General features: G+C 44.6%; 1 protein-coding gene across 2 annotated transcripts in view; it reads right to left on the bottom strand.

Annotated features, from left to right (window-relative positions):
• The window catches only part of pbx1a (pre-B-cell leukemia homeobox 1a), a 46670-nt gene extending 28744 nt beyond the window's left edge, over positions 1–17926 (bottom strand). For both annotated transcript variants that reach the window (XM_084546532.1, XM_084546531.1), the window contains exons 1-2: positions 17578–17926; positions 16708–16781 (exon numbers count right to left, since the gene is read on the bottom strand). In XM_084546532.1, the coding sequence (XP_084402658.1) occupies positions 16708–16781; positions 17578–17762 (259 nt within the window). In that variant the 5' untranslated portion in view covers positions 17763–17926. The remainder of the gene's footprint in view (positions 1–16707; positions 16782–17577) is intronic.
• Between the last annotated feature and the right edge of the window lie 203 nt (positions 17927–18129).

Genomic DNA, 18129 nt, shown 5'->3' with positions numbered 1-18129 from the left:
CAGCAGAGCCCATTTCACACACACACACACACACACTCTCTCTCTCTCTCTCAGACAGCGGAAAGAGTGTAGACCTTAATGACGTCCAATCTTCTCTGTCACGCCGGGCTGGAGGCTCACCGGGGCAAAAATCGACCGACAGCTCAAAGTGCTGTTAACCGGTTTTGAGGACTCCTCGCTGATGCACAAAGCACACCTTTATTTCAAACACGGGCTGCATACCAACGCTTTCTTTCCTCACAGTCAAAGTTTACGCTTTCCAGATATCCAAACACTGATGCTGCAGCGTGCATTAAACGCTCACGCTGGTGTCAATTACACAAAAAAACGGTGCAGTTCCAGCGTGTTTCAGCATACCTAATAAAGACATGAATGTCAACCGAATAAACAGAGACCAAAGACGTGATAAGCTCAAAGAAAATGAAGGCGTCATCTTTATTTAGCCATACACAGTCATTTCCTTTAGATCTGAGGGGCCTTTTGTCTGTGCTTTTCAAACTATCTCTGTCAGAAGTTGCTTTCTGTTTTGATTGGGATTTTTGAACTATAAAGATACGTGTCATGCTGTAGCATCTGATATGCTTAATTAATCAAAGGCAAACATCCAAAGCAGTAATCACCTTCGATTACCTCCAGCCCTCAATGGATTTTAATACCTTTTAGCTCCCAATAAGCAAAGTAATACTTGATTAAGCAAAGGGAGTTTTGTTTTTGTCATCAGGTCCTGGCTCGCTCCCTGATTTGATTTCACAGCTGGAGAAGCATTTGGTAAGGAAATATCCGAGCGCAGCTGTAAGCCAAAGTGTCAGCGTCTATCCATCCTGGTAGGAAAGGCCCAAAATAATAATCAAACACTCGAGCCTCTTTGGAGCAGCGCTGCCAGCGCCACAGAGAAACAGACAGACAAATACAATGAGTATCTCCGCACCCCTGCTCTGACAGGAGGCGCTGGCAGAGTCGGGGTAAACGGACTGCGCTGTGCGGCACAGCAGCCCCTAATGATCTCCCCTCTGTTTCAGCGGACTGAGAAAAGCCATTACCTCCCGCCACATTACCCTGCCATCCCTCACATGGTGGATGGCTCCTCTCTCCCATGAGCACCTTGCTCCAGTCATGGCTGGCGGTGCTCACCTCCTTACCGCCTCCTCCTCAACCCCATCCACCCTCCTCCCTCTGAAACCCCCAGCTCTATACATCACATTTAACACTTTGACACTAACAGTCTATAATGTTTCTATTCTACAAAATCACTCTGCCAACTCCAGGATAGCAGAGCAGAGTCTGAGGAAAATAAATACCACTCTCAGCCGCTGGCAGTAAATTCTAAAGGAAAAGTACAAAAAGAGCCTCTTATACCTTCTGCCTCCTCACTCGGCATCTGAGAGGTCTTCGGGCTGCGGTGGAAGTGAGGGATAATTTCAATCGATACACATTACGGCCTCCACTGACAGCGGCGGCTCACACTTTACATGGAACAACGTCGTTTAAAATACGGCCATATTTTCCGAGACATTCCTCACTGGCACTTTATTGCCGTATGAAAGAAACATTTCACCGCATTAAATTATTAAAATCAAAAAGTACCATGAATAAATAAAAACCAGCCTGAATAAGTGATGCGACAAGACAGACTTGAGGCATGACCTTTGAAAGTGTCTCCATGTGTCGGCGGACAAAAACAGTGGAACGTACTTTAAGAGTACGGGGTCAAAAAAAAATAAAATAAAAAAAGAAGAAATTAAATGACCAGAAACCGGAAAAAAAAGCCGGCATAAATGAAAGGTGTCAGGAAAGATTAGTCAAGTCAAAAACAGAGAAGAAACAATAAACACTGAAAGCACCCCACACCTCATTGCATTACAATTTGTTTCTTCTATCTTTCTCTTTAATATAAGTGTTTACTTGGGCAAAATCCAATCATTTCATTCTCTCCGAGCGTATTTCGTGTATATAAACAAACATTTGCTCGACCTCACTGGAGTATTAGCTTTAATGTATCGTCAGCAAGCCTGGCTTTGAGAGGGCATTAATTTCAATTCGCCGATTTAAACACTCCAGTTTGTCGCAATCCTTCATCGCAGTACGCCACCAAGTCAACACACACAATGGGCCTATTTTTCAATCTAATGGCTGAGCTTACTTCCCATTAGTTGGGGGTGGGGGGTGAAAAAAATCTACTGCTTTTGCCTTTGAACAAGCCACTCAAAATGTAACTCTGCATTTCAAAATGAATTTGAATAATTAATTGCAAGTTAAAACAGACGTGACGCCCCCAAGACACGGGGCCGGGGAAAGGGAAGCTCGGAAATATATTTTTTTGCCCCGGGGCCAGAGAGGATGTCTCATCTTAGAAAGCTGGAAAATCTAGTCTTTGAGGATTGAGTGTGTAATCTCCAGTGAATCTAATGAAACAAAGTAAAAGATAACGCCACATTTCATCACATCGGAGACTGAGTGCTTCCTTTGGCTTGCCCTTGAGGTGGCGGGAATCCATAATCTGAGGAAATCAGTCTTTTTATGTAGTTGAGGTATCACAAGCCCCTGTTTGACCCGACTCTCAAGACAATTGATTTATGAGCAGATTTGAGACGTGGGCCAAAAGCCTAAACCTCTCCCTCAAATGATTTATTTTGAAGAAAAGGCTTTCTGGAGAGGAAATAGTACGAGACTAACCACTGTCACTGAGTAATTTAGATGGAATATGACCTTTTATTTAATATTCAGCGTGAAAATAGTGACACAACAAGCCACAAACACCCATTGATGTATATTTGATGATATCTGTCACCAAATGTTATTGCAGTACTGCATATTTACGGCTCTGCATTCTCGTATATGTCAAAATCGGACATTTAGAGAAGCCACCTCTCCTCCTGACTTGTCCTTGGCCCATTCCTTTGCAGCGAGCTTGTCTTTATTATTTAATTAAGCCACTACGGCCGTTACATTAATAATTGAGTGTGAGAGGAGACCCAGGGCAGCCGCAGGCTCTGGCGCATTGGGCTTCCTGGTGAGGAGTGTATTAAAAATGTGTGTGTTTATGTCCCCAGGGCGTCTGTCCTGGCTGCATAAAATTGAATTGGTTATATCTAATATATCATCCCCTAAGGGTGGCTGGGTGGGTGGGTGAGGAGGAGAAGGGGAGTGCTGGGATGGTCGCATCCTGCCAGCAGGGAATGAGTCTCAGAGATTCAGAGAGACGCATGAGGCTGTGACGTTAATGTCCCTCAGAATCAAATCGATGGCTGTCCGAATCCTCAATGAGCATGGCCTTAAGCTATAGGAAGCACAAGACAAGGCCAGAACCAGATTAAACCCACTCGTTACCGCAGTCTTTGTTCACTTCTGGTGTCTGGTGATGCATTCAGTGCATCACTGAGAATGGGTGGAGGATTTCTTATGAAAACGGATTACAACCAGATACCAAACACGCACAAGAAGAGGAAGAAGAAGAAGAAGAAGAAGAAGAAAAGCTTATGGCTTTCATATGGATAGTAAGAGGATGAATGTTGGTGACAATGTGAGTGTCTGAATGTAGGAGCAGGGAAAACATCACTCATCATCCCTCCTTTCACAGACCGAGGGGCTGACTGCAAATACACTCTCCCTCTCCGTCTTTCCTCCACCTCTCCCCTTATCTGCTTCTCCCACCATCCCCCACTCCCACCTCCACATCCAGCGAGCGCCGAGCCTTTATCCAACTCCTGCACCTTTAAGGCCTCCAGACGGAGCTCTCCGCTTTGAGCAGCAGAAAAACAAACATTTACTGCACGCTCCTGCTCGACCGAAATTACCAAAAAGACGGGCCGAACGCATCGAAAATCGCCTCTGCGGACGGACCGAAAGAGTGTGTGTGACGCCGCTTGCGAGGAGCATCAGGAAGCAGGAAGCGGCCCTTGATGCTTGGTAATAGGGATGATTTCCACCTTGGAGATGGGGCGATAGTGACCGTGCTATCAGTGCCATTAGCGATGCTGATGACAGATGGTTTCTTTGTCTCTATTCAGATTTATTTTCACAGCTGTCAGAGAGAAAACACCCTGAGTACATCATTACGCAGTACAAACAGCCTGAAATGAGACAACCCCTGACATGACGGTCAACCTGCGCGCTGCGCTGACGTTCTGCGGGTGAAGGACGACAGAATACGTTCGAAAAGCGTCTTGGCAAAGAGTCTCTCTGAAGAGGATCAAAGCAGACGTTGACTCTGGTCTCAAATACGTGCCCTCTATCCCTATTCGCTCATATACAATCATGGCCTAATGGTATTCCATTAACATAATTGCCAACATAACTAGTGTTCCGTGTCTGAGAGCCATTCCCCAACTACAGGAAGAAAAAAAAACAAAAAAAAACAGAAAGATGAGAGGAGATGAAATTGAGCCAAACTGGGACCGTCCCCAAAAAACATATTGTGGGTGTTCAAGCTGGATTCCCCTCCTCCTCCTCCTCGCCCGCCTTTCAAAGCTACAGCGCTTTGCTTGAGACCCCCTGGGAAGACTCTGGCATCTCAAGGAATGTGATGCCACAATGTGTGTGCGCGCGTGTGTTTGTGTGTTTGTGTTTGTGAGGGCACATGTTTGTATGCAGCACAGACAGCGGGTGAAAGAGCAGAGCTTCCTTCACATGTTGGTAGCTGCCTCTGCGTTCAAAGACTGGGTCCCGACGCACGCTTCACACCAAACACAACCTGCCAGGCGAAATGAAATTCCCATTATTTTTAATTAATCCCTAATTAAAATATATTACTCCACAGATTCCACAAATCTCTCTTAATATGCAAATGTGGCCAATTCAAGGATATTTACATATCATTAATTAAGGCAGGCACATTCTCTTAGTCTAATGAGCTGTGGCCTGGGTCTGCCAAGGAAAACTAAACGCTGGGCTCAGGAGTGAGTAAGCACAGCCACGGGGGGATGCCGACTCTCTGTTGAGTCAGGGCTATCAACTGTTAATGCCGGGGTGAAGTAGACAACAACAACTCTGCTAGGCTCGCAGGAAAAATCCACCCTGAGACACTTTAACATCATTAAAAACTGCTACTGGCGATGCAGCTTGCATCTTTGCTCCTTTTTTTTGGACGGGCGGTGTGTTGCTCTCGTTCCTGAGCGTAACTGGTAGCAGATCTGACATCAGACTGAGGCATTTCCAACAGAGCTACGAAGGAGTGCGATACGTTATTGTGGTCACTGGCTCTTTAGCTTCGTGTGACATGGAGTGGTTGCAACAAGTTCATGCCCTAATCTCGGACTGGAAGGACAACTGAAACAAACATTCCTCTAGCTTCAGTTTGATTCCGCTCTTAATTGAAGCTTTACGACGGGAACTATTAAGACGCATCTTTTGTCTCGCTGTGCTATTTCAAGATTGGATTCAATCAGCATATTGGGTACCTTTGGAAACTTTGGGATCTGTGCTAGAGATTCAAACAAAGTTCTGTGAGTTTGAACAATGCTTGGTTGCACAGCTTGAGCGCATGTGACATGAAATGAAAGGGAAAGTGAGTTGAGCAAGAACTATTCTGAGCTGCATCGGTGGAGTTTTTAAATGACACTCCTACCGCACTGCATTTCAAAGGGAAGTATTATAAATTTACACCACGGCTACAGCAATCTGACACCCATATTTAACGGTTCATTTGCAGATAAACTTTTTTGTTGTAGGGTGTTGTAGGGTTTTACCCTTCAGGATCACAAACAATTACTGAAATGAAACAATCAGATAAGAAATAGAAATGACTTGCCCCGAAACTGCTTACAAGTCACAGAAATAATAATGAATTTGCAAAAAGGCATTACAAGGCCTTTTTATATAAACACAGATAAAATTAGCTCCGCTGTTACCAGTTGCGGCAGCTTTAAAATGCTGATTATACAGTATGTTAATGCATGACTAGAAATAATCCAATAATGGAATGAGTTCAAACACTGATATTTTGTTGCATAACAAGTGAAGTCCCTTTTAATTCCTAAAAGGGACTTTATTTAAAGTGGAAGCCTCGAACATTTCTGCTTTGGTCTCTCTAGTGACCTCTGTGGCAATAGGTGGGAACTGCAGGTCTTAAAGATCCAAACCATGTCTCCACAGACACCAGTTTCCGAATGTAAGGACTTTCACATAATCTCAATAGGCCATGGGCTTAAATTAACATGTTTTTTAACCACAATTGGTGACAGATAATTACTCAAGATAATTAAGATTAAAATATTGTTTTAAGTTTGTATTTTTTAAATGTTAAGTAAATCTGAATACATCTTCCGTTGCTGCGCTGCTGATTGATGATACTGTATGTAACCTGACGGTGGATTCTTCCTTTAACTGTATTTCCAGAGAACAGCAGTGCATGAGTAATACGTTATTAACTGCACTACCAGCTCCTTAATCATTAAAGCAAAGATGTGAAGTGCATCCAACCGTATTTGCATAGTTGTTACATGGATAGTATTCATGTTGTATTCGGTGATTTGAAGGATAGTGAAGAAATGAGCTGGTGTGAGGTGTACCTTGCTCATCTCCTTGTCTCCTTGTTCTCCCCCTTTCCAGCTGCTCTAATTTGACACCTTGAGCATTGGAGGGGGGTTAACTAGGTGGGGGGGAGTGCAAAGACACAGCGGAATTCATTAAGAATAGCAACCCCTCTCTCCCCTCAACCTCCCTCCAACGCTAATGACATCAGAGGTTAGCGGAGAGCGGACTAGCCAGAAGATGGGAGGTGAGCAACGAGAGGAAAGAAAGACGGAGGGAGAAACCAAGAGAGAGGGGGAGAGCCGCGTGGAATTAGAAATATGTTTCTCATGAATATATTTTCAGCGGAGGCAAGTTCATGGTTCAGCTTGTGGATGAGGTGGCGCTTTCACTGAACAATCTCGCGGAGGCCTTGTTTGCCTGGTTTGTTCAGAGTGTATTTCTGCATCCTTTTAACATTCACATGGAATGAAAGAGGTTTCAAAAACTGCTATTTTGCCTCTGACAGTCCTAATGCACTATGATGACATACCAACAACCGACTGCAGACCTTCGAAAAACCCATTTATGCCACACTTTGTAGGTTGGATGGAGTGCAATCAGACCTTTTCAGCATTGTGATTACCACGTACTGGCACAGTAATCTGTGGCTGAGGAATTGGCTGGCTAATGGCAGATTCACATCAGCCATCTATAGGGACCTTGCAGACAGGTAAAGTGGTAGTTGCAAGATATTGAAATGGCCAGTGCCACCTGGGATGAAAGGCCTTTTAAAAAAAAAAAAGTATTAAGAACTTATTTTTTTCTCTCTGGAAGCAGCGGCACTGTGTGTAAGATGAGCAGCTTTATCTTTGCAGTGACTTAAAACATCAGACACCTCGCCTTCCCTCACAACCACTGAAGCCGCTGCTGCTTCATTTTAGAGCTGGAGAGAAAATGATTGAGGGGGCAGGAGAGAAAAAAAAAATGCTTCCAAGCCGAGCCGAAATCTTCATTGAAACAGTGTCCCGAGACCTTTCAAACGCTCATTTCCATTTATCTACCAGTGACATTTTTCATGACGTACTCTCTGGCAAACTATCTGACTCATAAATCCAATTCAGGCCTATTACTGAAGAACTTTTAAAGCTATCCTTCATTAATGTTAATGGGGTTTTTTAGTGGAGGCCAGTGGTGGTTAGGACTACATGGCTGCTTTCCCAAGCTTGTTTAACAGGCTCCAGACAGAGATGGATGCTTCTTGCAGTCCGATAGGCTCGCCGAGCCATCTATCACCCAGAGGACCCACCCACAGAGCTGGCGTTCCATAACAAAGGGCAGGCAGGAAAGCTTCTGATTGACAGCTTTATGTGTGTGGTGGCTAGTCAGACAGCAGAGAGGAGACATGGTATCTGTTTCTGGCCTCGGCGCTGGCCCCCTTTCTGAAAATGAGTTGTGAAGAACAGAACAAAATAATGAGCGAGCGGGGGGAGAATCAATCAATATGCCGACACATGAGATAAATGAGAGAATCAAACACACACAACAAAAAAACATCCCTAATGCTGCTGAGTAGGTACAAAACTAATCAGGCAAATGAAGCTGCCCGAGCAACATAAACTGTAAATGGAGAGCAGTGTTAAAGCATAAACAGTTATTATCGCAAAGATTATTACCCTTACACGTCCGGACTCGCTAATTAGGACAATAAACAGCTATACTCCAAAATGTATGGCCGGAGAACGCAATAAAAACTCGCTGCAACCTGCACAGAGAAAGTCACAAATAAATGCCTAACATACTGTTCTGCAGTCACTAAATTCCAGCTCAGAAAATCTATGATAATACAACACATGTACAGGCGTAAACTGCTCCGCTTCTGTCACAGCTGTAATCATTTTACGGGGAGGCCACAGTTCCTCTCAGGGTGTATATATTCTTGAAATGCAGACAAAAAGGAAAAAGGGGGAGGGGGGGGTGTTTCAGAAGAGACACACTAAATTTGGACAGTAAGTAGTATCACCCCGTCGGCGCGGTACACCGCACATTCGCAACGCCCCATTTAACCGCACACGGCGCTTCCCTCTACTGCCTTCATTTGCATACTTCAGCGGGGCCCTGACGGATGAAGACGGATGGGGCAAAATCAGCCTCACTGAAACAACTGTTTTATCAAGGTTAAACTATCCAAGAAGCTCTTAACCCCCGCGCCTTTATCACACTACAGCTCTCCCAATATCAATCTATCAATATGATCTTATCGGAAGGGAGGTGGTCGAAGACGCTCTTCATAAACTCAAGTAATAGGAGCATAAAGGAATTTTATGTGTTTAGTGGGAGGAGACTGCTAAACGTGGTGCTGAAGGACATGTCCAATAAAACAGGTTGCGAGGTGGTTGCCGGCGAGCCAAATAAAAAATAACAGAAGATGAAGCACGCCTGGAAGGCACGGGCCGAGTCGCGGGGTCGTCGGTTCAAATCTTACAAACGGCCGGCGAAGGCGCTAGTAAGGGGAACCTCTTTTAACAAGGCTCCCGGTGAACTTGAACATACTGTCATTAACTCTGCTCCAGTGAAGGTGTCTTTGATCGGAAAGAGAAAATGGGTGTAGCAATGGGCTGGGCGTCTCTTAAATGACATATGTTCCCTTATTGTTTTGTATGTAATATAGAAGTAACAGAAACATGGGGTGAGACGTAATGTAAGGTTTCACAGGAAAATGTTGGTTAATCCTGTGTCTGATTTCCAAGGGAACCACCTCACAAAAAAGCACAATTAAAAGATTCTTGTATTTTCTTTGAGCTTTTAATAACTTGTTTTCTGTTTGTCCATCCTCATTAAGTGCGGGAACACCCAAAGTTTACGTAGCGACGCTCGACAGACGATACAACACGTGCAACTACACCGCAAAAGCAATTTGTTTCATCGCTGGTTATGATATCCTGTGGAGTAGCTTTTATCAGAGTAACTACTTAAAGTGTCACACAAAGACTTAAAGTTAAAAGCTTCACACATGTTTTATGTCTCGCACGGATACAGCATGTGCATTTAATCATAAACGACAATACTGAGTCGTACTTTGTTGCGACTAGCGCTGCACTGTATGTGAATCTACATTTCAGACACTTTTATGGCGCCGTACAACCGGTGTAATGACACAAACCGACGCACAAATGAACAAACTGCCGACACCACGCGTACACACGAACCCCACGCGTGTACACAAATCACCAGAGCAAACTACCTCCCAACTTTTGATCTTTGAAGGGTAAAAACTCCGTTAGGAGTGGCTCGGTAATAAATGAACAGAAGTATATAATTTGCTGATTATGCTCAAGTAGAAAAAAGAAAATGACAGCAATTAACATAATTTCAGCAGGAGTTAACTGTCCAGAACTAACACCGCCAAAGGCAAGCTGGCAGACAGAAGGCACAGAGGAAATCCATAGCTTTCACTCTCTGCGTTGGGATACGGGTACAGTACGGGGAACCAGCGAGGAGGCATCACTGCATTATCAATCCTTGTTGCTGTTACTGGGAGTTTACATATTTAACCTTCGTAAATGTCAAAATAGAGACTTTTAAACTTCAAACTTTGGTTACTTTCTTAGACTGAAACAATACAACAAGGAATATTAAAAGTTAAAGCAGCATAGAGTGGCATAAATGAGAGTTTTGATCCATAATATAGTGACTTTGTGGCTGTTTTGTGATCCATACATGCTGAGCGTTCCCCTTTTTGCCTCAAAGAGCAGACATTACTTACAGAAGCAGATTTAAAGGCCCTTCCCTGGCTCTCAGAGATGGTCTTTACGCTGCCAGGCGGCCCCGACCAAGTGCTGACCTCTGCTAGCGTCCATGCTCTCGCCCCACTGTGCTAAATGCTACCTGTGGTGTCACATCTGCCCCGGGAACTGATCCAAAACTGCAGCAACCCCGTGTTCCTATAGGCCCCACGGAATTAGCAGCAGCCATCCCTAGGGACGGCCTGCCTGCCTGCCTGTCTGCCTATTTGTGCCCCTCCGACACACACTCTGACACAGAAATAGTAGATACCACACAGCACACTGAAGATTGCCGGCATGAGACTGTTTGATTTTGCAGCCACAAAAACAACTCTTTGTGTGGCTAAATTTATCATCGCTCTCCGCCACAGTGTTTGTGTCTTTCTCTACAGTTCAATATCTCCTCTCTCTTTTTTCTCTGTGTGTGTGTGTGTGTGTGTGTGTGTGTGTCTGCATTGTTCTTTGTCTGCGCCTTTTCCTTCCAGTGAAGGTGCCGAGGTTACCAAGGCTCATCTGTGGCCCCTTTGTCTCTCACGGCAACGGCAAGGTTTATTAACATAAATTAGAATAGCTCACCGAGAGAGTACCTTGTCGCTATGCGTTACCCACGGCAACCTCTCCTCCACTCTCAATCCACCTGAGCATGTGTGTGCATGTGTGTGTGTGTGTCTGCCCGTGTTTGTGTGTGAAATAAAGAAAGCGAGAGAAAGAACGAGAGAAAGAGAGAGAGAGCGGGAGAGAGAGAAAGAGAGAGCACACTCCCCTGCATCTAAATGTGAAACTACTCTGAAATGAGGGAGACACATCCACACCCATCTCTCCCCTGTCCTGATTAAAATAAATGGTGCTATCTGCACTGCATGACTCACTACACCATGGCATTACTATCAGTAATTGAAACATCCAATCACTACTGAGCCATCAGCCTCACTGCTCTTCCCCATCTGACTTTGTGGCACCTGATTGAACATCCTACTGTATGGGAAGTAATACAAGATATGGCCTCCAGTTTATACCGAGACACGCTGAAGGGAGATGCAAAAAACCTTGCATTGCTGAGGATGCAACTGTTTTTTTGTTTTTGTTTTTTTTTTGTATATGTGCCTGCTTGATGTTTAAGTGTTTGCGTGTCTGTCTGCGTGCACCACTCAACATCCTAAGCAGATATCCAGCGAGAGTCGGCAGCCTCATTGATTGGTGTTGATTCCATCTGGGCAGCGAGCAGCGACTGACAGTGGATCTAAGCCTCTGCGAAAGGCAACCATTAATCTTGGTCCTGTTTAAGCAGCACGTATTAATTTGTGTCATTTTTACTAAGTCAGCCAGGGAAGAGTGCTTGCCATTTTATGTTTGACTGTTCATCGAAGTCGGGGGTGGGGTGTGGGTGGGGAAGGAGGGAGGGAGGGAGGGGGGGGGGTCCTTTGTACAACCCCAGCATGCTGCCAACATGCCACTTACATCTTAGTGGCGGGGTGCCAAAAACTCCACCTCCAACCTAGGAAATCTGAATATTTAAGTTAGATTTTTGATATAAGAAAGGACCTGTCTTTCCAGTCAGACTGTGAGAAAAGGACGAAGCTGCGTGCATGCAACCGCGAGGATTTAACAAGGGAAAAAAAAAAAAAAACACAAACAGCATAAGTCAGAGGTAGAAATGCACATCTGACGCCCAGCGAACATATCAATAATAAGATCTGCAGGTGTTTCGACTCCCAACAACGTGAGGATATACGCGCTCGCCAGTCGTACTGTGCGAGGCAATTCCACAGGACTGTGGAAAATCCAATCAAATCCAAACAGCACCAATAAGAAAAACAATGGCAGAGGCAATTGCAACTGCAATAATGTCACCGGAGCTGTTTTGTAGACACTAAAAGCTGCTCCAGAGACAAACATCTGATAAAAAAAGAAACTCCACTCCCCCATAGAGCAAATTTCCTCTCTAAAGCAATTTTATATTCGATAAGTGGGAAGGCATTCTTAGCGTAATGGATCTGAATATGATCTCTGTCAGAAAACTAAGAACACAGCCTTGTATAAAAGCCCAGCGTTGCAGAGTGGTCATCGCTGCTGCATCAGATAAACAGACTGAAAAGTGCAGGAAACAAAAGTACAGATAGAGACGCAATGAATTCATATTTCTGTTCAGTAGGTGAGTCTGTTTGTCCGTCCGTCGTGCCATTTCCGCCGATGTGACATTGTGCGCGCAGAAAAATGTTATCTGAAACAATAAACAGACGCTGACACACACTTACTTGTGTGCTTGTCAAGAGGCGTAACGCAACTGCAAACAAATATAGATTTTTTTTTGTTTTGTCTGCCAAAAAAACAAGCATCAACAAACCACACCTAGCAACGTAACCACGCTCTCGCAAGCACACGCGCACGCACACACACACATGTCGTCACCATACGTCGACTCACAGAATACGACCATCCTACAGCCAGATCTGTTATCACGGCTAATTACTACACCCACCTCAGATATACAGGGGCTGTAATTAGCCTCTTAAAACATGATTAACATGTCTCAATTAAGCCAGTCAACATTTGCATAATATATTAGCTGTCCTAATTGCGAGTGAGTTTACATCAGAGGACGGGGGAACAGCAAAAACACTTGCTGTTGCTTCTGAAGTGCGCCGATAACGCGGAGAATATAAATGTGAACGCACGGGGATATGTCAAGGAATAAATATGTATGATATAACTCACTTTTAAAGCAGCCGGATAAACTTCAAAATTCAGCACATCCCCGCTGCGGACTACTTATAAAAATATATTGCGTGTTCATTATTATTCACTTAGATGAACATTTCTTGTAGGGTTTTCCTACAAACAACATTTTCTCAGGAAAACTTCACAGTCATTTCGAGGTTATTTATTTGAAGTTATTTATGAGTGAACAGACAAGAGTCGTGTTCAGCCGTATTTCCGTGGAAACTAAAACGCGGAGGGGCGAGGTGTGGGGGGGTGGGGGTGGGAGAGGGGGTAAACTGCTGCTTCGGCACTTCCAAGCCGGGGACAGATATACAGTCTCCCGGCTAGTGCGGGGAAACCAAGGACATAGCCATTAGTTTCAGGACAGCGCCACATTGGAGACTAATGCCTCCATCTGTCACTGGAGATGAGAGGAGAGTAACAAAGAGAGGCAACACTAACCCCTGAACTCATCATGGACAGCCATGTCAATTAAATACTGAAAAACAGCAGCACTGGGAGCCATAGTGACCAGTTTATCCACTGCTGCATGGGAGCTCAACTAGTAGTCGACGTTTAGTGTTGCAGAAAATGCCATTTGACATTAACACCGTGCAACTTTTTTTATTTTTAGTTTCTGAAGCCAGCACTATTAATGGCTTAGATGATGATCAGATCATTCATCACTGTTTTAATTCTGCTTTTACCCTTTTAGCAAAACTTTTATTATTTCCGAATCTCTTTTCACAGAATCTGGATTTTTGGTTTGCAAATCGGTCAATCTGAGGACGTCACTTTGGACATTTATATATATATATATATATATATATATTTTTTTTTTTTTTTTTTTACAATGTTTCATGATTGAGGACTAAAATATTAAAAGTGGTAGCAGACTAATAAATAATGAAAGCAGTTCTTAGTTGGAGCCAGGACTGTCAACAAAATAGATGTCTGCTTCGTGCCAATGAAATGAGAATATCAAGCCCAGTGTTCATGGCGCCCTGGCAGGAACCTTGAGAGTGACCAGAGCAACATCACTGTGAATATCTAAAATGTGTGTACACGTCTAATTAGCAGCGCAGGCTTGGGAAGGGGCAGAGAGGGAGGGGGGGCAGTTAGCGGGATGGACTGATTCAGCAGGTCTCCAGCTTTGATAAGTTCAAGCGGTGTAATGCATTATCCGTCTGATCACATTAGTCATGCAGGAGCTCTCCATCTGACCCGAGCCTGCATGGGGGTAATGTGAGGCTGCTGACACAGAGTGGCTCGACGAAACAGTCGCAGGCCCACAGATAGAGAGACGCAGGGAGAGAGGGAGGGAGCGCGAGAGAGAGAGAGAGAAAGAGAGGGAGAGTAGGCCTGAAATTTGACACCCAGAAACACTGACTTGGTGTCTGGCTTCTCTTACTTAGTCAACCTGTACGTGCCAGCTTCCCTCTGCGTAATGGTTCCACACAAACAAAGACGCTCTCCAGTTCTCTTCACAGGATGTGAAGCAAGCACAGGAAAACAAATTCTAAGTGCTCTCAGGAACTGTAGAAACAATGATGATAGTTTAAAAAAAAAAAAAAAAAAAAAACGCTCAGAGGGGCCAGGAGACAGGGCAAACGTTTCCCTGAAATATAACCCTGCCGGCCAAAAGGGCCGTGTTGTAAGTGTTAACACGAGCCTCCGCCGCTGGTTTTCCATAAGCCAGCGTGTGAACCTGAGCTTGTTTAAGCTTGCTAAATACTCCAACGCTGTGACATGGGAACGACCCCGGCGCAAATAAACAGGGAGTGGGGTGGTGCGGGGTCATCAGTTAAGGCCTCTTCTGTCCGCTATTGGCATGTGCTCCCGCCTTGTTTGTCAGCTGCTTGCTAGTGGACACCTCGCTGCTGCAGTGTCCCATATTGCTGCTGTCAACACTCACACCGCTGAGACGAAGAAGACGCGAAGCAAGCAGCGCACATGTGAACGGCTGCATGCAACAAATGATAGCTGCCGTAAAGAAATGCCTCCTCTCTTCAGCAGAAAGGTCGGGGAGAAAGTGCTGCCTCAAATCTGAACTGCTGTGCTCGTCTCCTCCAGCCTCGCACTTCTTCTCAGAGACACTCTTGACTGCAACAATGTAAAAAGCAAGGAGAAGCTGACTCTTTATAAAGAATATAAAAAAGACCTGACAAATTACAGGCTGTACTCCACTCGCATACACTGCACTCAGCACATTTGGCTGTAAATGCCATGGTGAAGGTTTGAGTCATTTTCTCTGTCACTGCAGTGAAAGGATTTTCAGTTTCGTCTGCACAAACCTCCTATGGGCAAAGATGAGCCGCAGCTCGGCTCTTCAAACGCAGACAGGGAGGATACAGAGAGGCAGCCATTCACTTTTGATTCTCGCCCAAATTGTTCAGGTTATTCTTAACTTCCAAATGCTGTTCTGTCTTCATGAATACAATGCAGTCATTTAGGGCTTGCCAATTTGTGGTTTGGAGAATGTTGTTCAGCCACGCTTTGAGTAAAAATATCTAATCCAATACAGGGGGGAAAAAAAGAGAAACTATAAGCTATGTTGAAATATGTTCATTTCCAAACTTGGTGCTAAACAGAGGGGAGGACAATTTGCAGTCTGAGGGGAGCCTCTCTCGTCAGAAGCTCTGCGAAATCATGGTTGCCAAGAACGGTGGGAAGAGAGGAGAGGCAGGGGGAAAAGCCAGGAAAAGGTCCAAGTCACTTTGTTCTTCTTTTTGGAAACGAACTCTGGTTGAACCCAGGGAGACGCCAGACAGTTTACAAAGAGCCAGGCATTACTCTCTCACTTTTCCAAGCCTTGCAATTTAGAAACAGGGCCCCAACCTAGTACAGCTTCCTCCTCACCGGCTGCACTCTTTAACCTTCGTAAATCTGATGAAAATCTCAAGTGTCTACATGTTCCTTCTCCTTTTTTTTTTTTTTTTTGAAAAAAAAAAAAAAACCTGAGCCAAACTCTGAGTCATACGAGTGAAATGTCAGCGAATAGCCGTTCGTGTTAAATTAATGAAAATGGTATTGTCTCCACACATCACCTAGCCCTGTGTTTATTCTCAGCTGTCTGTGTGGCTGCGATGCAACAACCCAAAGTGACAAGGCTCTCTCCGTAATCTCAAAGACAGCTTCAAAGTTGTGCTCACAGATAAGGCTATATTGGATATTTTGTTTTATCCCCCCCTCCCTTGAAAGCCCAGCGCCACATCCCTCAAAGGGTAACCACGGGCTTTCATCATGTGAGACGCTCTTCTTTTAATCTGCTGTTAAGCGAGTAATAATTCACACATTCCTTTTCATGACTCTGACCCTCGTTGCGAACAGAAAATCCCTCTCTGACCTGCCTCTGCATGTAAAGCAGCTCACTTAGCAAACACCACCAAACTCGGCCAAGGAAAACAGACAGAGAGGGGTGAGAAAGCCCGGCCCCAGAAAGGCCACAATATCGGCATGAAAACACTCTCGTCCAATGACAGCACGTCACCCGGGGCCGGCGCCGTTCACATGCATGATGTGTGACGTTTGCCAGGAAAAACATCTTTTAAATCATAAAAACAAAATACACAATTTATGCCAAATAAACCTTCACCGGCTTAGGAGAGTGCCTTCTTCATGACCATGACCTCTAAATCCACAGCTTCTTTTAAAGAACCGTTCAGTTAATGGAGAAAGACTGCAAAATAATAAATAAAATGTGTAATGTGGAGATAGAAAGAACGCTCTGTTGGACCATAAAATGTCCAACGTTCTCAGCGGTGTGCGTGCTCACCTGTTTTCTCCTTTATTTCACACAAGACGTTGAAGAGAGCAGGTTTCATTCTGTGGCAGTTGAGTGCATGTTTCCTAAAAAGAGGACAGGACACCACTTTCCAAATCAGTATTCAAACAAGTGGCAACAGAACAACAAAGAGCGGACCTTTCAGAAATCCTCTTTAAAATATCATTATGGAGATTTTTTTCCCTTTCTTTTCGTTTTACTGCAAAGCATGGTAATTTGTGAAACACCCATGAGCGAAAGCATGGTAAAATATTATCAGTGTTTAATGTGAGCGTATAATATTTGGATTTAACTGATTTTTATCACACAAACACACAGTGTATGACTTCAAATCGTTGGGGAAGACACATTTTCTTACTTGCAGATATACAACAACACCACCCACCCAGTTACACTAAAACAAAATATGACTCAAGTGATTTTTTTTCATTGTATTTTTGTAATTATCCACAGTGTAATGGGTCAAATCTACAGGAGAGGATCTTCAACACGTTATTACAGCACAGGATTAGAATGTAAGCTCCTTTGTAACAAGGCAGAAGAGTCGCACGGTGCAACTGAGGTGCCAAGTGCTCCCCAGATAAAACACCTCTCGTCTTAATCTGCTGTGGTCGGGCAATAATTGGCAGTTTTGACCCAAAATATCCACGAAAAAGTTCTTTCAAATTATTAAACGTGAATCGTGACAAGTTTTTAAGGTGTTTTTTTCTTTGCCGCTTTCGAGCAGCCGCGGCACTTCGGTGGGCGTAATTGCTTTCATTTAGAGGCAGTGTGTTGTTATCTCCCACCCTCCATCCCTAACATTTTTATCTTTATCTGATTAATAACACACGTGTTTGTTTGCGGCGTGCGTGGCCTCACCTCGCTTGTGCTTCGTCTAAGCTTTGGTCTGTGATGGTCATGATTTGCTGTAATATGTCTCCGATGTCCTGCTTCCTTCCCTCTCCGTCCGTCCCCGCCGTGCCATCCTGCATATGCTGCGCCAGGCCGGGGTGTCCGGCCATGCCTACCCCGTGGGAGTGCATCAACCGAGGCTGCTCGTCCATCCTTGACCACGGTCCCTGCTGCCTCCCCTCCAACTTTTAAATTTTAATATCAAGAGGGGCAAAAAGGTGAGAAAATATCCTCAGAAATTCCTCTGGATTCCTCGGCGTCTCTCTCAGCCCCGACACTCCTCCTTTTTCCTTGGTAAGCTTTTCTAGATTTGGGAGGAGGGAGACTGACAAACCCTCTCTCTCCCTCTCTCTCTCTCTCTCTCTCTCTCTCGGTTTCTCTCCCAGCTGGTTTAGGTGAAATCTGATCTGAATCGCTGCTTTTGGCTTTGGCCACTCCTGCACCGCTACTGTAGGGAAGAGGGGGGGGAAAAATCAGGATTGAACACTAAAGGCTCCTAATCTGATTAAAAGTGGAGCG

This window comes from Chelon labrosus (assembly GCF_963514085.1).
Source record: "Chelon labrosus genome assembly, chromosome: 6".
Classification (NCBI taxonomy): Eukaryota; Metazoa; Chordata; class Actinopteri; order Mugiliformes; family Mugilidae; genus Chelon; species Chelon labrosus.
The sequence above is the reverse complement of the archived record's forward strand: the minus strand, read 5'-3'. Positions and strand labels throughout refer to the sequence as shown.